Source organism: Pavona decussata, unplaced genomic scaffold (assembly GCF_977016875.1).
Source record: "Pavona decussata unplaced genomic scaffold, jaPavDecu1.1 SCAFFOLD_3, whole genome shotgun sequence".
In the NCBI taxonomy this organism is placed as follows: domain Eukaryota; kingdom Metazoa; phylum Cnidaria; class Anthozoa; order Scleractinia; family Agariciidae; genus Pavona; species Pavona decussata.
The window spans coordinates 682,524-704,444 of record NW_028145427.1 but is presented as its reverse complement, the minus strand read 5'-3'; the positions used below and the strand labels follow the sequence as shown (position 1 = coordinate 704,444).

General features: G+C 38.6%; 2 protein-coding genes and 1 pseudogene across 11 annotated transcripts in view; 2 read left to right on the top strand and 1 right to left on the bottom strand.

Moving 5' to 3' along the window:
* Positions 1 to 21,921, bottom strand: part of LOC146489752 (contactin-associated protein-like 2) — a 229,053-nt gene that overhangs the window by 30,624 nt on the left and 176,508 nt on the right. The gene's annotated exons all lie outside the window — the stretch shown is intronic.
* LOC146489763 (collagen triple helix repeat-containing protein 1-like) lies at positions 2,014 to 18,324 on the top strand. 7 transcript variants are annotated; one of them, XM_085096502.1, is made up of 5 exons: positions 2,041 to 2,387; positions 2,468 to 2,522; positions 4,014 to 4,123; positions 17,085 to 17,408; positions 17,605 to 18,324. In XM_085096502.1, exons 3-5 carry the CDS (start codon positions 4,028 to 4,030, stop codon positions 17,956 to 17,958), a joined length of 774 nt encoding a protein of 257 aa, XP_084952628.1. In that variant the 5' UTR covers positions 2,041 to 2,387; positions 2,468 to 2,522; positions 4,014 to 4,027; the 3' UTR covers positions 17,959 to 18,324. The 7 variants fall into 7 exon arrangements, with proteins under 7 accessions (XP_084952516.1, XP_084952756.1, XP_084952628.1 ...); XM_085096390.1 differs by lacking the exons at positions 17,085 to 17,408; positions 17,605 to 18,324 and adding exons at positions 4,977 to 5,300; positions 5,479 to 6,541 and having other exon boundaries at positions 2,014 to 2,522; XM_085096630.1 differs by lacking the exons at positions 17,085 to 17,408; positions 17,605 to 18,324 and adding exons at positions 4,977 to 5,300; positions 5,479 to 6,541 and having other exon boundaries at positions 2,014 to 2,529; positions 4,021 to 4,123.
* The window catches only part of LOC146489762 (collagen triple helix repeat-containing protein 1-like), a 28,002-nt pseudogene continuing 9,129 nt past the window's right edge, over positions 3,049 to 21,921 (top strand). The window contains exon 1 of the transcript XR_014859557.1: positions 3,049 to 3,069. The product of XR_014859557.1 is annotated as a collagen triple helix repeat-containing protein 1-like (transcript). The remainder of the gene's footprint in view (positions 3,070 to 21,921) is intronic.

The window sequence follows — 21,921 nt, the reverse complement described above, 5'->3', positions numbered from 1 at the left end:
CAGAATTACGAAAGATTTTTGAACAAAAATTACCCACTTGAACTCCTTTGCGCATGCGTGGCTATTCTAATATTGTTCAAGTTCCACTATTTTTACTCTTCATACCATATGGTATACATGTATAGAACTTCATGTCGTTTTTCTTTTGCCACGATCTACCTGTAAATATTTCGTTTACTTTTGCTTTTACAGATGTCATTACACTCACTGTTTCATCCTTCATTTGGATTAAAGTTTTGACCAACAGACCGCGGGCGATCCTGATTGAAACAGGGAGTCAAGCGGGATGTTAAAATGCAAATGGTCAGCAATTCGAGTGCAAAATATATTGTAAACAATGCATTAGTCTCCTTTTTCTAGTCCAAGTCACCTGTTCTATAAAATTTGCATAAAGACTGAGACACTCACAGTGTTTTGGGGAAATCAAGACAACTTCACGTGTGGTTTAGAGCCAAAATGCGATCTTTGTAAGTGCCCGTTCTAATCGAGAAGAACCAGATGTCGTGTAACCACCATGAAGGATCTGTCAACCCGCCTTAATTATTAAGGATTATGGCTGTTTGGACCATATTGTCCCAATGCAATTAATAAGTTATAAAACATTATAGATCACACTATGATCCTTTACATTAAAACGCAAAACACTAAATTCACCGTAATTTGAAAGGGACATCAATGCATTTGTGCGAGAGTCCACAGAATCTTGGATAGATTTCTCGCGCACTTTCTCGTTCAAAACGTGATAGACATAAAAATGAAAGCACAATAGAAAGATTCCAAAAGTCTGAAGGAATTATTTACTTCCATCTTTGCAGGATTAAGGTAGGCGCTATATCACAAAATCCTTGTTTTGGAAGATCTGAAGAATAATTTGCCTCAAGTTCAAAGGAGATAAGAAGTCGATCACAGTGCACTAAGTAATATAAAAACTAAAAACATTATGCAGTCGAGTACGTTGCTGTGTGCAAACCAGGACTTTTCAAAGAGGATTCGCTATGATTCATAGTTGTAACTTATAAATTAGAGCCTCAACGAAGTCTGCTGAAAATTCAAGTTTTTTTTTTTTTTTTACGAGAATTAGCGGTAAGAGGTAAGAGTCTTGTTTGGCAAAGCATCAAAGCATCGAGTTGTTGAGATTTCATTAATGCGACACGTGAAATTTAACTTTTATTTTGTAATTTATTTAATATAACGTAAACTATATATGTAGGTACTTAATTTAATAATCATAAAAGTGCAAATATTCCGAAAAACGAATCGTTCTTGTTCGGCTCTGAACACTATCTAAAGGAAACCATCGACTTTTTTAACGCTGGAAGCTTTCTGATCTTGGAATATTCATAATGATGCCTTCTATGTTCCAGCTGTGCTATAAATTGCAAAAGACTGATTTAGAAAAACCGATTTATCGGTCAGGTTCACATGGGTTAATTTACACTTGACAATTTGTCGACCAATTTCTTTACCCGTTGGTACTCAAACAAATTTGACTGATCGCTCGCTAATTTTCTTTGTCAAATTGGGCCAAATCGGCCCGATTAATCTAATAATATTTTATACTTATATTGCGCTTGTTTCTATAAAAATACTCAAAAGCGCATTACAATATTATTAATAACTAAATTAAAAACCAGTAAAATTACCCGATAAACATTGGTTTCGTGTGAATTATTACCCTTAACAGTTTGTGTCTTTTGTCTAGGTTGGTTGTGGCCTTTTGTCTGAGAAAACAAGTCAAATGCTGAGGTGTACTTCAACTAAGGTAAAAATGCTTGTTTAGTAATGTAAAAATTTAAATCGGTTTGATTGTCTTAACACGTTTCTAGATCCAGGATCAAACTTCTCCTTTGAACTTCTCCTCCTCTGGGGAGATTTCTACTATACAGTATACACAGTAACATGTACTCTGTTGGATATCTATCAGAAACAACTTGAATTGAAAGAACTGGATTGTTCATAGGCTTAAGACAAACACATGTTTCACATATCAGAACTTGTGAGATTTGACAAAGTTAGGGCACCAAAATAGGTAACGACTTTCGGCAAGGAACATTTTATTTTTATTTTCCAGTTAGTAATGCTTGGCATGGTAAGGAATTTTTAATTTTTTGGAGGAAGTGAAAAAAAGCTTTCACAAAATTGATGACGATTGTGTGAAGCAGAAATGAGATAACCAGATAAAACGGGTCATTTGATTGGACGAAATGGCGTTGGCCCAAATTGATTCTGGCAAATAACATCGCTGGTTAGAAAAAAGATAATTGATATGTATATTGTTTAAGAAACTTGTTCTGACGAGAAATTTGAAAAGCAGAGAAGGCGATAGTTACGATAACAAGAGGAAGAAGTATCTTTGTTAGCTGCGAAGAGAAACAACGACATTGGTGGTGTAAGTATACCATTTGTTTTTTATTCTTTTATCATTTAAATGGTAAACATAGCAATTAATCTATTTTCTAATATTTAGGTTTTGGTCCGGCTTGTTCACGGCAGACAAAGCAAGCTTTAGTCACGGCTCAAAGGTAAGTTGTTTACATGTGCGAAATGTAGTACTTCCAAATATCAACCTTGAGCCACGGTATGCCGGGCCGATTATGTGAGCTTGGACAATTTGAGAAATACCGTGATAGTCGTGAAATTGTGTACCTGAAGATAAAGCATTGAAGGCCACATGACACACGGTCTGTTTTGTTGCGTGTGTATATTATAAAATTGCCATCGAGCCTATACAGAAAAAATCTATTGTAGGCTTTGGATTGGAAAATAGAGTGGAATCATCTTTTCTTCCTTTTCCCTTGAAAGATGATCGAGAAATCCGGTACTTAGTACAGAACGCAGTGACCTATTGACTAATATACCATGGACTCAAGCTGTATGAAAATTGAATTGAATTTCATGCCTTATTTTAAAAGAGAAATAAGAGATAAAATGAAGAGAGCGTCGCAAAGCCAAACTAAGAGATGCCAGTGAACTCAGCGTTTCGCTTTTTGACAGTGTAAGGCTGAGAAGTAAATCTAATTTTTCCTCCATTTTGTTTCCGCTCAGCTTCTGAGGCACATAACTTCAAAGGTGAATGAATAAATGATACACGACAGTTGTTGATAGGTTGATTAATTTCTGAAACGCTGAGTCAGTCTCACCGTAGCTCATCATTTAAAATCTTGAACTGCTGCGTTATTGCAGTTTTTTCCATGCACGATGATAAATTCTCCATTTACTTATTCAGTAATGTCCGTGTTTCTTAAATGTCACGAATGGAGTATTATTGGGTCATTTTCCGTTTCTTTTATCAAGTTTTAATAAGTATCTCTTTGTATTGGCATAAAATACGATTGACAACAATAGATCTTGATCATGAACTTAGATCGGTTTAATGTTTAAAAATGGATACTAGAACTTACAAAAGAAAGAATTCCTTTGTTTTAACTACAAACTGAGCGAGAGATAGGGAAGTTGATACGAATTTGGAAGCCACTAGCACATTAATAAATAAAATTCGATAATTTCGGTCAAATACGTTTACGAACTTGTAAAACTTTGCTCATCCTATTTTTGGCTTACCACGTAATCATACGCATAACATTCAAACTAGTTTTAACCTGAACATTATTTAAATAAACCCAACAGACTTAAACTGTAACAAGTCATATGATTGGAACATTGTAAATTCTCTAACCAATAAAAAGGAGCGACGTATATTTTACATTTGATGCGTAATCAACTCGTAAACTTGTTTTATCGTGAAAATGTCAAGTAACCACCAGGGCAGAGGCAAAATGGGAAACTGTTTTGTAGAGTGTATCATTCGCTTCCACCGTCGCAGGATTAAGGTAGGCGCTTGATCGTTAAATATCAGTTATAAAGATAAATAGGGCTTACATTGATTAGCATGAATTAAACCAACGAGACTATTTGGAAGTTATTCAGTTCATCTCATGAAATGCATGAAATGCGATTCAAGTTGAACTTAGGTTGACGATAATTTACAAATTTTGTTATTGTTCTTTTCACAGCTCAGAGAATATCGATGGGGCGATCTCTTATAGTCTATCCTCTGACTATCATGTTACTCGTCACCTTGTGCTCTGCAAAGGACAACAGCAGCAGTAAATCACGTGACAAGGTGAGTTTATGAAACTAAAAATGCAGCTGCCAAAAAAAAAATCTGGAGTAAAAAAAATCTGAGTCATGTGCCAACGGACAGTAAAGAGAATCGCAAATAACCTAAATGAATTTCAATTTCCAAAAAAAAAGATTCACTTAGACATGATCGTTACATTACCTAGGGACAGGAACAGTTGTAACGGCTTGAAAAAGGAAAAGGAAAAGCTCTAATTCTTGGTTTTCACATGACGTCATAAAAAACTGAAATTTATAACTAAACACAATTTTGGGTTTTTATCTTCATCACATATAAGAAAATCTAAATTTCCATCGGCTTGCTTGTTTTCAGCAGGATAGTATTCTTTGTTTTGAAAATAGAGCAGTTTGAATTTTAGATTTTTGCGCAGTGCGTGACAGAAGGATTGCTGCTCTAAACATGTCACGTACATGAAAACATCGATTCGCCTCGTGTTTTTTTTAGGTCTGATCAGCTAACATGCTATAGAAGAGTTAATGTCAATGTGTGAAAGTTCAGCAGAGAGAAGAAAGGCTTTGAAATAGCCAAGGTAAACTCCAGATGTTTTTGCTGGTTTCCGGCCGCCATGTTGGTGCCCATCAGACGGAGCACCAACATGGCGTCTCATACTAAACTCTGTAATTTTCCGTGGTACATTTTCTCGAATAACTCGATTAGGAGATATCGCACAGCCCTGTGGCTTTCACACGTTGTTTATGTATCACTTTTCTGCAACATATCAATTTCTTGACGTTATCTATTGAATGGTTTAGGATTTTATTTTTTCACTTGCGTGACGATGTGTGAGGTGAAAACCACCTATAGCATTTTTTTTTTTTTTTTTGCACCCTACCAGCCTCCTTCATTTTGTAATGGCGGACAATCCGGGACTTGGACATACATGGCATGTGTCCCGGGATTCCCTGGGGCACCTGGCCGTGATGGAAGTGATGGAGCCAAAGGAAACCAGGGAACCCCGGGAAAGACTGGACCCCAGGGACCACCTGGCGCAGAAGGAAAGAAAGGAGCAAAGGGAGAACCTGGGGTCCAGGGTCCTTCCGGCCAAAAAGGGCAGCGAGGAGACAGAGGTGACAGTGGAACTCCTCGGCTGTCTTCACACATGAACTGGAAGGAATGCACCTGGAAAAAGGAGGACGCCAAAGATTCAGGCGAGATATATGTGAGTGGACTTTCCATATTTTTATTGCGAATTTTGTGTTTCTTGTCACACCTTTACTGCCTTGAAATGAAATTATTTCTGAAAGAACATAAAAAACTCTTTCTATCATTTTTCTTTTCAGATGATAAAAGTTATAATTCCCAGTTCACGTTGATTAAAAACTATTTTCATTTAACAGCACTGTACATTCAATAAGAAATACAAGGACACTACCCTCCATGTCTACTTTGCTGGTAACCTCAGGATTCATGGCTGTGACGGCTGCTGTAGCCGCTGGTATTTCAAGTTCAATGGCGCCGAGTGCAGCACTCCTGGGTCTATTGACGGTGCTTTCTACATGTGGCATGGAAGAAGGTACAATCTTCACCGTCACCGCCACATTGAAGGTCACTGTAATAACATTCACAAGGGAAAGGTGCGAGTGGGATTCTGGGTTGGAAAGTGTACTGGCCCCAAGAAAGCTGACGCGCATACAGGCTGGGGTACAATGTCCCGGATCTTCATTGAAGAGGTGCCAAACGCTCAGCAGTAAACGCTTCACGCGTGATCAACTGGACTTTTCATTTTAATAAATATTTTAAAGAAAACTGTAGAAAATGAGTAAAAAAGATACAGAAGAACAGCGCAGTGCTGATTTAGTGGAAATCATGGCAGAAGGTTTGAAGTTCAGTCTGTATCAGTTGAGCAATAAAGTCAAGCAATGTTAGCAAATGGCTGCTGTAATTTGTTTTCATGATCATATACCAATTGCAATCCTCTGATGGGTTAACTTGCTGTTAAAGAGTATTGCCAAACTCCAGTGTCAGATTGTTTTCAAAACAGAGCAGCTTCAAAGAAATTACTGAAATCCTAAATCTTCACATCAACTGTTATAGATTTCACTGCACTGGGAGCAAGAATATTTTAATAACTGATCCTAGCATAATCAAAATGAAAACTTCTAAAGAATAAAATAGATTTAAGTTTTTCGTGGTGTCTTTCAAATCTGATGACTAAAAGTCTAAGTCATGAGACACAACATGTAGAAGGCTCAAGTGGCAACGTTTATCGGATTGTTAGGGAAGCAAAAATAATGTATTACCTTGAAAAAAAATTAGAGTGTCATTCGACTACTTTGCGGTTTGAGTTACATGCGCGTTGGCTTATATGACGTCACCAATTTATCCTAACAAGATAATGGTTTGACGCCGACAATCTTAAAGTATTTCCTGTGTCTATCTCTTTTCCTTCTGAACTTGCATCACTCCTGCATCTCAGTCCTTTCCTGCCGTTTACGCGTTTAGAAATAAGAAACTAAAAATCGCCAACTCCCAACTCCAGATACCTATTTCAGGCGGCTGGATTTGTTTGTTATCTGTTTTGTAATTTTTGGATCTCGACACAATGCCTGGCTAAGACCTTTCTAAGTATTGGCTGCCAAGGCAATTTGACAATTATAGGTCATGCATATGATAGTCGTGCGGTTCTTAGGTTTTAAGAAGTCGTGCTACGTTTTGTTTTGATGCTGTCGCTTCGTTTTTGTTTTTTGTTTTTTAAATAGTAAGCATAACCGAAGGAAAGCAAAAAAAGTCACCTCTATCACATGTCCATCATGTTCAGGCGATGGGTTGGGCGGGAGAGAAGACGAAGGCTACTCTCTTCTTTGCACTAACGGTGAATTGCTTAAAGATTTGTTTTTACGGGTGGCGGGATAGTGGTAACATCTTACAAGTTAGATGCGGGTACCAATGAGTATTGTGATGCCTTCTCCCTTAAAGATGTCGTTCCCAGGCCTCTTCAGTTCCGTTATTCTATGACTCGTCTAATATCCTCCCTGCCGTATTGTTTATATTTTTTCGTTTAAGAACTAAACGGGTAAGTTTACACGGGCTGAAACTGACAGGGTTGATATTGAGAGCTTTTCTTCAGGAGATAAAGTCTTTGGCCGTAGAAAGTGGGTCTTAGGAATGATTTCTAGTTGGGCAGGGTGAAATTATCAGGAATTCTTGACTCGGCCAAAGACCCTTCTTGTTGACAACGGCGCTAAAACCTTTCCCGTCCAAATGTTCATTTTCAACATCCAGGACTTAAGTAAAATGGCGTGCAAAGGCACGACTTGACAAAGATTTTCTTTTCAAAAAACGTGAGTTTTAAAAGCTATTCGATTCTTTTGAATCGCCCTTATAATGCTAGGATGTCAGTTAGGCGAGTGATCGATTACTTCTGAACTGGTGGCATTTTGCGTGGGATATCTGGTTGAAAGTATCATAAATAATTTCCAGATGTTCGATCGCCGTGATTCGCGTTGCGGCATGAAAAGTCAATTTAGAACGCTGTCTTAGTCTGATTGAGCTGATTCTGTTGTAGAAAGCTAGGCTTGAGCGCTAAAAGACCGGGTTTTGGATAAGATTTAAGATACGTTGGCGCCGTTAACCCCTTCAGCCCAAATATCAACATGCATACTCTCCTCACTGACCTCTATATATCTCCTATGCTATTACTTGGAAGATTTTGTCTACAAATCAAGGCATTTCATACTGGTGGGAAAACGACACTGGAGTAATAAATAATCACTAAACTGAATCATTATTTCCTGTGTTAGAAGCGTGTACACTTTACCATCGAAATTATTAGTCAATTGTTCAACAGCTGATTTAGCAGCGCATGTCAGATGGTCGGTTGAGCAACATTTACTTTTTTGTTGGTCTAACATGCATGGATATAAATCGAATGTTGTACAACAATGGTTGAGGTCACACTGGAGAAAGTTAACCATGGTAAACTCAAGTTTACCATGGTTAACGGCACCGCAAGTGTGACCCACAATTTTCAGTTTACCATGGTAAACCTAACTCTGGTAAGTTGCCCTGACAACAGCGGCAAGAACAAAGTTGACTTGACCCCAGATAAGGATCTAGTTACCAAAAAAAATAGGTGGGTACATCTCTTGTCTATCTAAACCATGCTTATTTTGTTGACAGGTTGTCATCTTTTTGGATTTGTGGATTCATATTTTATAAACACGAAATTTATTTTCCCGATCATTCGCGCGTGTGTTTGAGTCCCTTTCAACGAGCTGGCAAATGAAGTCGAATGTTTCCCGTGTTACCCTGAAATGGTCTTTCCAAAGGGCTCGAAGGAGCCGGTTATTATACATTTCCTCAAACCATCCCTGTGGTCGAGGGTAAACCCAGGCTTGCCTGCGCGCTCTTCTTTGTCTGTGTCTTTGCCGTCTACGGTTAATTAACGAAACCGCTGCACTTTCTTTGGTCCCAAGATTTAAATAGTTGTATGTAAGAAGGAAGTGAATTCTACGTGCTCCTCTAAGCAGCAGAATTAAAAGCAAAATGGGAACAATTGAAAATGCAACTCTCTTGTTGATCCATAATTTTATTACGCGCTAAGTCACAGTTCAGTAACTTACCGCCGATATGAACTCACGCGACATGTCAACATTTAGTGTACTCGTCACGTATAAGTTTACTGATCATGCGAAAAGTGTACATGGAAAGCGTCAAATTTATTTTTTATGACTTTGACAGCTTTACTACGGTAACTAGGTGGTTGCGCAATTTACCTTGGTAAAGAAATTTTTACCATGGTAAAGTCGGAATGTTTAGCCACTGATTTATTAGTGGAGAAAATTCAGACGATATATTTAGAGGTAAGTGCAATTTTCTGTTTCACCAAATGTTTTCCTGGGATTAAGATAATGTCAGATATACATTGAGGCGAGCGCTTTACTTCACGGAATCGGTATCAAAGATCCCGTCTATACAGTTGTCCTACCGGGATCCGAGTGGATCTAAATTGGAAAATATAATAGTTGTATTTCATATAATATTAAGGTCAGCCAGTAAGCCGACTCAACAATCGGCGATTCGTAAGCTACCTAAATGATTGATTGGCTTATAACCCTTACAATCCATTACTTCTTAAAGCGAGTCCAAGGGAAGTATAATGAATTTTAAATTACAAAGCAAATCAAATTAGTTAGAAATATTTAGTCTACTCTATACGTTTATTTTTTCAAAGAAAGTGTAGGCGATATATTCCAAGGATTTTTCTTCTATTTAATCTTTCATACGCAGTTCAAACTATCGGCAGCAAAATTTTTTTGAACCATTAAAATGCCTAATTCCCGGTAATGTCCTTTTTAGTTCCCCTGAGTTTTAAAAGTCCGTGCAGGTCTTTGGTCACGTCCCACCTTTGAATCTTATGAATCTTGCACCACACGCAAGCTAAGCATAGTCAAAGGTGGGCCCTTTGAGGCCCATGGTCATAAGAAAAAATGTGTACCCCACCCCCTCCCTCCCCCCCCCCCCCCCCCCACGCTGAGTTATTTTCCATCAATCTCTATTTTGCCGTTTCGATGACACTTCCCATTGATGATTTCAATGATTTCAATTACTCTGATTGTGAACTACTGTTATACCCCAGGGGTATACCATGGCTGTAGCAAAGTTTAGGGGATAATCTCCAAAGCTAAAGCTATTACAGAGCGATCAACATTTTGTTGTCTTAATGTAAGAAAGCGGAGGGTTTATAGCATTTAATTTTTGATCGATCTTTAGCTTTTCCAGGTCACTAAGGAAAAAAAAACATTTTTTCTTGAAGGAAACACGTGGATATAGATTTTTTTGCGGCATAGACAGCGCTGGGTTATAATTAACGAGTTCACGTTACAGCAGCTCCAGCGTTCTTTCCCATAAAAGGCCAGATTATCAGCCAAAAATGGCGGCCAAAATCAATGAAAATCGAAGAGAAAGCCTTGTTTACGGCGATGATTTACAAGTAAATATGGTGCTTTGGAGTCACTTTGGCCTGAGACAGCAATCAGGAATTAGTACATTTTTCAAGAAAATTTAGCAGACCAGCGGAAGGCTAATAGAAGCAGATAGTTAGTCTTCTTTAGTCTTGGAAAGTATAAGCATTTAGAAACGATTTGCGAGGACGGCACCTCGAAGCCGACACAGCAAAGTTTGCAGGACGGAAGAGAAGGTAAGCTACTCGTCCCGTTTGTAAGGAAATTAAAGAGTTTCAGGAGCTGACCTCAATAAATGCAGAGCTGGCAGATCATGCAATGCTTCAATTCAGGTAAAAAAAAAAAAATACTGTTATGAATACTCAGGAATACTGCAGTCGATGTTCTCACCGCGTTGAGAGGTCGGGATGTAGTCGACAAATTATGGAAAGTTTTACTTTTCTGTTTACTTTATTCATTTTACTAGTACAGTCAACTCTCGCCTTGCGGACACCTCGCTATTATAGACACCCCGATAATACGGACAGCAACTAAACCCTCGGCATAAATAGAGCACAGACGTTTGACTGAAATAACTTCCCGCTATTACGGACTCTGGCTATTAAGGACACTAACTCGCGGTCCCGAGGGTGCCCGCAATAAAGGGAGTTGACTGTATATCGACGACCATTTTTAAAGCGCTGGTAGAATCCTGTACGCTAATTAGTCGGCAATTTCTGGTAACACCAAACAACGCTACCTTATCTATGCCAATGTAGACTCTTGAGTCTAAAGAAGAGGTTATTTCGCCACTGAATGTCACTATTTTATTTACAATTGCCTCAGCGTTCTCAGGGATCTTTTCGAAACCGTTAATCCGGCTCTATATAAGCGTACACATTGTGTATCAGATAACTCGGACAAGCCCGAAGACGATTCAAAACAAACTCGTCACTAGGACCCTCTCTGCTTGGCAGTTGGGCACCATTTGAGACGCCCCTGGGGACGACATTCATTCAAGTTCCCTGTTATCCCGGGAAGGTGATTGTGACCAGTAGTTCGTTAGTTTTCATGTGAAATTATATTGAGCAAAAACCTTCATTCCCCATGATGAGAATCACAGTTATAGCCAAAACGAAAATTACAGGGACCAAAGAAGTAAAATCTTCCCAGTAAGTATACATTTTTCAATTCTATCACCGCTTGTAAGCTCCAAAAGACTCTTACACACAACGACTGAATCGAATCAGCAGCTCTCTTTGCGATTCTATGTTGGGAATGCGTCAGTTATCTCAACTGAACTGTCTATGTTCGCGGAACAATACGTTTTCTTCCACCAGTCTCTTCTCAAACAAACACACATGGACGACAATATTCAACGTATAACGGATATAAGACCGTTTGTGCCTCTGAGTACAATCATTGTTTTATTCTATGAAGACCCTCCTACTGGAAGGAAAATCTACTTTGGCAAAACAAAATACTCGATGCAAACTAACATTTCTGTTATCAGCAGGAAGTGAATAATAACTTCCTACAAAAGTTCGCTTCGTTTTAAAATATGGTCAGAAACAGAATGTGTTGTGGTCAAGCAGGAAGAGGCCCCTATTTCTCTAGCGGTATCAAGTCAAGATCACCTTCTACTGTACTGTTCGTGCTTCGCCCTGTAAAAAAAAGAACGCTTTCTGTTCTTGTAATCTGTATTTATTTGTAGAGGCGAAGCGTGTAACGTTTCCATGTAGTACACATGGGTTTGAGAAGCCATCAAATCTTTAGAACCTCCCGCCCTATTTTTTCCAGAGAAAAGTCGAAAAACACCCGCGGAGACTGCTCACTCTCAAGACTTGTCATGGTGGAAATATTTTGCGGTGAGGTGCGCTTACCGATAACACTCCACAGCAACAGTTTATCTTATTCGACCCAGACTCTTTTGGGCTGTCGAACGGAAAAAGAGGAGACAGTGCAACTTGAAATATTGACCAAAAATTTCACTTCTCAGTAAGCATCAACTGGAGCAAAAGGGTACTCGCGCTTGTCTGGCTAATATGCTGTACTGCATCAATGGATCATTGGGCAAGGCCTAAGAGTTTTCCAAACATATTTCTTTAGCAGTTTTTATTACTGCAACTCATTCCTAATTGTGAGCCTATTAATTTATGTGTCGTTGCCAAAGGAGAATATGCTCATGTTAAGGTTACCCGATACCTTCAGAGGTGTCTCGCATTTAAGCGATGTAGGGCGTCCAGTTTAAACTGTAGATACCTAAACCCCTATATCAAATTAAAGCTTATAGAGCTGACTATCAAACCATACCATGACGTTTGAAGTAAAATAAATTGTCGAATTTTTCACGACCTCTAATTGCGAGCGTCCGAATCACCTTTTTAAAGCTACAAGTCCTGAAGTGAATTTTGTTTTTTGCTAATTTAATTTGCTCCTCAGTTTCCCGACCCAAAGCGCTAAAAAAACGTGTCTGCGTTTTGCCATATTTAATCGCAGAGAAAAGTTATAGAGCATTTTCGAAATAGGATGAGAAAAATGTGGAGTAATCGTACAAAAATCGCTCTCAGAGAAAAAAAATATTTCGAAAGGAAAAATTCGCGGACACGTTTTTGTTGTTTATATGTTAAACTAGCTACTGTCCAAATGCGAAGGCAAACAAACAAATTTCTTTTGAGTTTTAGCTCTTTGAAGTGGCTCCTTCAAGTGAAAAAAATTTATTCGAGAAAACCGCGCTAAAAATTCGGCAATTCATTTTATTTCAAAATTCTTGGTTTAGTTGGATAGCCAGCTCTATAAGCTTTAATTTGATATAAGGGTTCAGGTGTCTACAGTTTAAACCGGGCGCGCTACATCGCTTGGACGCGAGACACCTCTGAAGACACCTATGAAGGTACCGGGTAACCTTAAGTAAATATCATTCTATGATAAACACTGGATTCAGTGCCACATTGTTTGTTTAAGAAAACACATTTAGAAACGCAAATCAAGCTGTTCATTGGATAAAGGGAAAAATGTCACCCAAAACGTTTTCCACAAATGTCAGCAATGAACAATTGAAAACAATGGATGCGCGATGAATATCAAACTGGTGGGAACACGAAACTGGGGTCATAAATAATCACTGAACTGAATCAGTATTTCCTGTGTTTAAAGTGTAGCTCATCGTCGAAATTATTACGACATTTGTTGGTTCAACAGCGTTAGAACGTTTAGCAGCGACATTTTTTGTTGGTCCAACATGGATATAAAACCACTGTTGAACAACAATGTGGGAATGTTTAGCCGCTGATTTGTTAGTGAAGAAAATTCAGGCGATATCGTCATCAGTTTAGAGGCAAGTGCACTTTTTCTCTTTCACCAAATGTTTTCCTGAAATTCGAAAGTTAGATGATTTCCGATATACATTCTGGCGAACGAACAAAACAAAGTCTTATGAGTTCAAAACATTTAGTCTACTTTATATGTCAATTTTTCTTGAAAAGTGTAAGCGAATCCATCTTGAAGGCTCTATGACCCGTCCTAATTATTAAGATTAATTATGCCTGTTTTTGAAAATCATTCAGTTTTGACCCATCGATTCCTAAGCTTCGTAAATGCATGATTGGCTTACATCGATTCACTGCTTCCAGTAGAAGTTTCGCAACATAAAATCATGGCTAGTTCTTGTGTTGTGCACTACTAAGTAGCGTAAAGATATTCTTTTAATTGTACTGCAAATCTTCGTTGACCATTTCGACAGGAATATGCAAACCGACCACACAACGACACACGCAGGAGTAAACATAATTTATATACCACATCTAAATCTGCATGGTTATTCTTTAGCCATTGCATGTTAACATTTTGTTTATTTTTCCTTTTACAGATGCCATCACACTCATTGTTTCGTTCTTGATTTGGTTTAAAATGGTTCAACGTTTGTACCAACAGACCGCGAGGGAAACCGGTTGAAACAGGGCATCAAGCAGAAAGTTACAATGGTCAGTAATACGAGCACAAAATATATTGTAAACAATGTATCAATCTTCTTTTTCCATTCAACTATTGTTTAAAGTATATAAAAACACTGAGCAACTTATTGTGCGTTAGGGAAATAAATCTAACTTCAAGTGCGGTTTCAAGCCAAAACGTAATCTTTGTAAATGCCCGATCCAATCGAGAAGATTCAGGTGACTAAAAAACAACATGGCAAAGTGCGTTATCTTACTTCGTAGATTTACCTTTCGCGATCGAAAGTCAGATGCCTGTCGAGTGAAAATATTAACTCGACTTCATGTGTATATTTTTCATGAAAAATGTAAACGAATCCATCTTGAAAGCTTTATCTGCTGGTCCCAATTCTGAAGAATTATGTCTGGTTTTGGAAATTTTGTCGCAGTTTTTGGTTATCGAACATTATCGATCGCATTATAAAGGCCCGTTTACACAAACGATTTTTGCGGTGATTTAAGCGGCGATTTCATGGCCATTTTGTGGCGAGTCTACAACTTTTTTTCAGCGGTTAGCACGGAGCGCATGCGATGTTAACACTAAGCACGACAGCACCATGTCTCCAATTGTGCAACATTGTTGCAAATAAATATGTAACATGGAAATGGACGTAGAGACTGCTCAAATGGCTGCGGCGTGCTTAAGAATTCGCACACTTATCCAGTTTGTCGCCGCCATAAAAAAATAAAAGGTCAACGACGAAAAATCTGGGTTAAGCCGTGGATTTCGACCGAGGGAAACAGACGTTGCATTCCATCGTTTACTTAAAGATTCGAGGGAGACCCCGAATTCAGGGTACATTCATTTCGCTGCATATCTGTTTCGAAGGCCTTAATTCGCATCAGAACTGAATTTGGATTTAGTTGTAAAGTAAAGATATAGTTTTCTTCCGCAAAATCAGTGTCAGCTCAAACATTCCGCGTAACTTCACTGATGTATAACTAAATCTATTCATTTTAAAATGAGAAATATGTTGTTAAAAATGCGAAAAAACTGTTAGCTAGCATTTTCGCAAAATAAACAACAGCTAGTATATTCGGGAAATAGAATTTCGTTTCCCTAAAACGTTTTGCAAGTTAAATTTCCAGCAAAAACATCCAAAGGATGTACTAGCTCACACAAATATATCTGAGCGGTACAAAAAAGATGTGGAAACACACGAGACAACATTTTAACTCTTTTTTGCTTAAATGATCTCGTCGGGTGCCCCGACGGTATCTAGAAAATGATGTCAACGTATTTTGTGTGCGAATCCACAGATTCTTGCACAGACTTCTCGCACACTTTACAAAACGTGATATACACTCGTACAAAACGTGATAGACACAAGCAGAACAAAAAGGCGCCTGAAAATAGTTATCCGAAAGTATGAAGGAAATACCGGTGTAACATTAACAACCTAAATAAGTGTTGTTTGGAAGATCTCAACCCAAAGAGGATTTTTGAGCAAATTACGTACAATTTTGTCTTTTTTGTCCCCAGGATTACTTTTATGGCCTTTAAATGCATTTTTGCTTCAGCTAAGATCTTTTAGGATACTTTAGATAAGAATATAAGTCGCAGAAAGTTTTAAAAGCGGAATCCTATTTCCCGAATTTACGAGCGTTTGCCGGTAGTAACTTAACGAAAATATTAGCCTACCTTACTGCGCATTTTTAACGAAATATTTTCCCCTCAATGAAACGGTGGTTATAAGCTCGACTTCTATAATGAAAATTAGAGGTAATGAGTCAGAGTTTTGCGTAACAAAACATCAAGGCATCTCTTGGTTTTTGAAGTTCGCTAACATCACTCCTTCCTATATTCTCAGTCGAATTAGGGAATCATGTTTCTAGAACTAATCCGGAAATCTGTTTCGAGCTAAATTTTATTACCGAGAAATTTTTGAACCGTTTTGATTCAGTAATTTGTTTGTGCAATGGATTCTCCTGTAGGGTGGAACACAAATCTCTTTATTATCAGGTATCTCCGCCACAAATGTTTTCGTGATTTCAATTAATATGACTGCCACAAATTCTTAAATCGGGTCGATTTTAATCGCTCATTTTCTCTATCAAATTGGGTCACTCCCATCGAACCGATTAAACGGTACGCCGTGTAAATTATTAGCCTTAACTTTCTTTCTGTTGTCTAGGTAGGTTGTAGCCTTTTGTCAACGCTCAAGCACACAAGTCAAATGCTGAGGTGTACTTCAACTGAGGTAAAAATGCTTGTTAGAAGTGTAAAAATAGAAATCGGTTTGATTGTCTTAACACGTTTCTAGGTCCAGGATCAAATTTTTCCTCGTGAGAAGATTTCTACTATACTGTATATTCAGTAACATGTACTCTGTGGGACATAATTATATCCGAAACAATTTGAATTGAAAGAAATGGATTGTTCATAAGCTTAAGACAAACACATGTACGTATACCTCTTGTCGTCTCGTACAGCTTATTGTGTTTCACATATCAGACCCTGGGATAAATTAGATAAATTAGGCACCAAAAATCGGTAACGACGGAGGGCAAGGAACATTTTATTTTTATTTTCCAGTTAGTAATGCTCAGCATGATAAGGAATTTTTTGTTTAGGAAGGAAAAAAAAAGCTTTCACAAAATTCATCATGACAAATGTGTCAAGAAGAGATAAGATAAGCAGATAAAACGAGTCATTTGATTGGACGAATCGGCGTTGGACCAAATTGACTCTGGCAAATTACATCGCTGTCAGAAAAAATATAATCGATATGTATATTGTTTAAGAAACTTGTTCTGACGAGAAATTTGAAAAGCAAAGGAGGCGAAAGTTAGGATAACAAGAGGAAGAAGTGTCTTTGTTAGCTGCGAAGAGAAACAACGACATTGGTGGTGTGAGTATACCATTTTTTTATTCCTTTATCATTTTAATGGTAATCATAACAATCTATTTCTAATATTTAGGTTTCGGTGCCTTGTTCTTGGCAGCCCAAATAAAGTTTGGTCACAGCTCAAAGGTAAGTTATTTTACATATGCAAAATGCAGTATTTTCAAATATCAACCTTGAGTATGGTGATTATGTGAGCGTTCTTTTTTCTGCATCCTACCAGCCTCCTTCGTTTTGTAATGGGGGACAATCCGGGACTTGGACATACATGGCATGTGTCCCGGGATTCCCTGGGGCACCTGGCCGTGATGGAAGTGATGGAGCCAAAGGAACCCTGGGCAGCCCGGGAAAGACTGAACCCCAGGGATCACCTGGCGCGGAAGGAAAGAAAGAAGCAAAGGGAGAACCTGGGATCCAGGGTCCTGCTGGCCAAAAAGGACAGCGAGGGGACAAAGGTGACAGTGGAACTGCTCGGCTGTCTTCACACATGAACTGGAAGGAATGCACCTGGAAAAAGAACGACGACAGAGATTCAGGCGAGATATATGTGAGTGGACTTTCCATCATTTCATGATAAATAAAGTGTTTCTTGCCACACCTTTACTACTTTGATAAGAACATAAAAACCTTATAAATCCCGCAATCTCTAATTTTGTATCTTTGTCAGTTCTCCACGCAGATAATAATAGTTTTTTGTTTTTATTCCCAGTTCATATCCATTCAAAACCATTATTTTTTAACAGCACTGTGAATTCATGAAGAAGTACACAGACACTGCCCTCCATGTCTACTTTGCTGGTAACCTCAGGGTCCAAAGCTGTGACAACTGCTGTAGCCGCTGGTATTTTAAGTTCAATGACGCCGAGTGCAGCTCTCCTGGGTCTATTGACGGTGCATTCTACATGTGGCATGGAAGGAAGAACAGTCTTCACCGTCACCGCCACATTGAAGGTCACTGTAATAACATTCACAAGGGAAAGGTGCGAGTGGGATTCTGGGTTGGAAAGTGTGCTGGCCAGAAGAATGCTGACGCACACACAGGCTGGCATTCAATATCCCGGATCTTCATTGAAGAAGTACCAAAAGCGCAACAGTAAACACATGACACGTGATCAACTGGACTTCTTCTTTAAAAAGTCTTTTAAAGATAAGTGTAGAAAATAACTAGAAACATGTAGAAGAACACTGCAGTGCTGATTCAGAGGAAATCATGCAAATAGGTTTGAAGTTCAGTTTGCATATCAGTTAAACAATAAAGTCCAGAAACATCACCAAACGGCTGTCCGATTTTTTTTTACAAACAGAGAAGCTGCAAAGAAATTACTGAAATCCCTAATCTTCACAATAACTGTTGTAGCTTTGGCTGCATTGTGAGAAAAAATATTTTCATATCTGATCCAAGCTTGGTCGAAAAGAAAAATAAGTCTTTTCCAATCTGCTGTGAAAATTTTTATGAAGGCGAGGCTAAGTGCAAAGCTTTTCACATGCAAATTAGTTTTGTTTGCATATGAATAAAAACTAAAGTAAGTATGGTTACTGGGGGTCTATGTTACGAAATGCAACACGTAGATGGTTCAAGTGACAAATGGTATCGGATTATCGGGAGAAACAAAAAATATTATATTGCCGCGACAGTTTCTTGTTTTCTTGTTATTGAAAACGCTTGTTTTTTTTTTTTTTTTCAAAACTGTTAGCACTGATATCATAGCAAAGCTACAAAAACAACCACCTCCATCACATGAAAACCATCATGTACCGGCGCTGGGTTAGGAGGGGGACAAGGGGATGGCTACTCTCTTCCTTGGTATTAACGGTGACTAGCTTCAAGTTTCGGTCGAGAAGCCTCCACGAGTTGGAGCGGGGGCGTCTTAATTACAATTTATATTTAAATGCGTGCACCAGCTGAGTATTACGATGCCTTCTCCCCTACAGATGTCGTTTCCAGGCTTCCGTAGTTTCGTTATACTATGCAAGGCTTACTCAGCGTTTCTTGTGAAAAAAAATGTTGATTTTTAATTTTAGGAATATTCTGCTGTGCACAAAGTTTTTGTTGAATTTCTTCAAATTTTTGGAATTTTTGTAGGAATTTTATTTATGCTGTTTGGAGACAACTGAACAGATGCTTAGAAATTACGTTACAAAACTTTTGAAAACTTTTAAAAGAGAGCTAGTAAATAAAGAACAATATGCAGATTTACAAGGAACTAAAAAAATTGTTATGGCACTTCTGTAAGTGAATTTTTTAAATTCAATTTTCCTTTTTTTTAAAAAAAGGTAAAAAAGCGCGATTACTGAAATATATATACATAAACGCGCTTCTTTGTCAAATACAGTGTTACTGGAGTAGATGTGTACGAAAGACAGATTCGCGGGAACATAATTTCGTTGAAAAAGGAAATAATATGGTCACACTTTAAAAGTCTGTTAAGATGAAATTATTTCGGTTTCTTTTTTATCTTTAATCTTCTTATGTGATCCCTAATTCGTTTTTTTCTTTTGCCCCCCCTCCCCCCCCCCCTCCCCAAATTCTACTGTCTTCGTCACTCATTTATAAAAGGAAAGCAAATGATTGGTCCTTTAGTTTGCTCTGCGATTACTTACATTATTTTGGCAACCCTGTCAAAACAGCAGTGGGACACAGTTTTCTCATTCTCTGTAAAGTACTACCGCCCTACGAACGCAAATATGTCTCTCAAACTGTAATTTCGGGGAACACAGAAAGGAGTTTCTGTTTAGTTAAACATATAACTACCAATCAAGTTTAGACTGAATTACACATCTCATGTTGCAAAAAATGTATTTCATTTTTCTGGAGCACATTTTGCTCTTTGTGCGAATTTGGTAGAAGATTCGTCTGGCAATTCTATTGACGTTCTTTCTAACCACTTAAGGTAACCTGATGACAAAGTTGAGTTAAAAAAATAATAGAAAAAAATAATTCTCAAATTATTAAGTTTTGCGTATATGCCAACTCTTCTGAATTACCCAGGATTCTCTCGGATACAAAACTTATCTCTGGGTCACTCGTACAGATCTATTGAAACCTGCTTTAGATCTTTTCTCCATAATGAGCTAAGATTTTAATCCTAAGTGTCCCCAGATCCAGGATATTTTAGTTTACGAAATTCATGCGACCGCTTCTGGCTATATTTCTGTCGGACGAAATGTGTGGCCGACTGATGTGTCGTCGATTTTTGGAGAAAGTTGTGAATTGAAAGTGGGTGTTTTGGAGGGGGCGGGTGATTGGTTGATTGGGACAGCGCAAGTTGATGATGATAAGGAAGGGGGAGGTAGGTGCAAAACAAATCCAGATTTCAGATCTCCAGAGATTAAGATCTCGCTTTTGCGGCTGCTCTGAAAAGAGCGCGCAAACGATATGTGGATACACCGCTGTTCTTAAACATTAGTACAGGTTTCCGTACACGTGGTCATGATGTATACAGACTCATTCACCTTAAATTTCACACCGAGTGTAATCGTCCACGCTCTCCAAGAAGTTTTAAGAAACGCAAGAGAAATAGCAATAATACTGCTTCATGACAATGGCCGCAGCTGACAGCCGAACAGATCCACGTGCCTCTCTTCATGCTTTTTGGAAACGTTTTGGCTGAAATTCTTCTATCTCTAACTCCTGAACTGGTTGTAACTAAGTCGTTGATGAAGGTTTTCCGTGCAAAAGGATTATAGTTTTGATCAGGAGTTGCCTTGGTTAGCCAAGTTTCCATAAATCGAAAATTAATTTTAATTTATCCACGCTTATGGGGGAGTAAAACAGAAGAAGAGAGCAGGCAGGTAAGGGGAGCTTTGTGGAGGGGGGGGGGGGGGGGGTGGGGGTGTGGAAGCTTACCGCTGGGCGCTTATATCAAATTCTGGCCAAAAGACGGGACGCTTAGTTGAGAGGGGGAAGGGACTCATTTCAAAGAGGAGAGAGTGGGTGGGTTGGGGAGGGGGCGCTAATTCGATGACTTGCGATGGATATGGTAAATCGAACAAAAACAAAAACAATACCCTTCCCAGAGCCCGCATTCCTTTTGGACAGCAACAAGAACGCGGACTGACCAAAATGAAAGTGGGCTCTGGGGACGAGATTGAAATCAAAACAAATAAATATCCCTTAAATCCCAATAAAAACGACGTAAAAATAAAGCTAACCATTTTCAGTTTAAGTGTCCCGCAGTTTTAACAGTTAGAGTGATTTGCTGCATTTCCATGAAAAACTCTTGCCGATGTGGGGAAACAGTCTAACAGGAGCCCCTGGTCTACTTAAATTATTTTCAAAAAGTCAATGCAAATGTGCACCCTACAACAAGCCAGCTAGATGTGTTGGTTTAATCGTTTGCTTAGGCTGCCTTAATGAGCGAAAGTTCTAAGTACAAGAACAATAAAAGTTCAAGCAAAGACTAAAGATTCCGGCCTTGCTACTCCTAATAAGTTAGCTTTCACCATTCTATGGGCTATTTGTAAGGAATAATGTCACTTGGCGCTATCTTACACAAATACAAACGCATCCGCTGACTACGTCCCTACCAACGAAACGTTGCAAATGTGTTATTCGTTGCAATTGATAGCTGAACTGTCGCTAATAATTGAATTGCTGATTGAATCACGGGATGTCCACTGAACTCTACCTAATGTTTTACAAATAACGGTTAAAATTTTTCTGTTTCTGGTCCTTTACGTGAACAAATGCAACAGTTCAAGGTACCGAAGACAGATTGGCGTTTAAACATTTCGGCCTTATTGACCGATTGGTTTGAAAAGCTGTTTCGCTTCATGAACGCAATGTTTTTGACTGATAAGCGAGTACAAGCTAAGCCCAAGACTTTGAAAAAAGAACTTAATAGTACTTCAATATTTTTTCTAGAGGCCAATTAAAGAAAAAAAATCTTGAAGGCACCTTGAAGGCTCTCTCCTCTGCAGAGGTTCGATGGGGCGTTATTTGTATCCGCTGAACGAAGTGAGTGCAGGCGCAAAAGCTGAGAGGGTTGACTTGGCGGCGAACCTCTGCCAGAAGCATGTCGTTTTCTTGTACATTGATAGATTTCTCGGTCATCTCTAAA

Bases quoted from the DNA above. Each gene is read 5' to 3' on its own strand.
- LOC146489763 (XM_085096502.1), top strand. From the start codon at position 4,028: ATGGGGCGATCTCTTATAGTCTATCCTCTGACTATCATGTTACTCGTC. The intron at 4,124-17,084 runs GTGAGTTTATGA...GCATCCTACCAG, and splicing joins GCAGTAAATCACGTGACAAG to CCTCCTTCGTTTTGTAATGG. The intron at 17,409-17,604 runs GTGAGTGGACTT...ATTTTTTAACAG, and splicing joins GAGATTCAGGCGAGATATAT to CACTGTGAATTCATGAAGAA.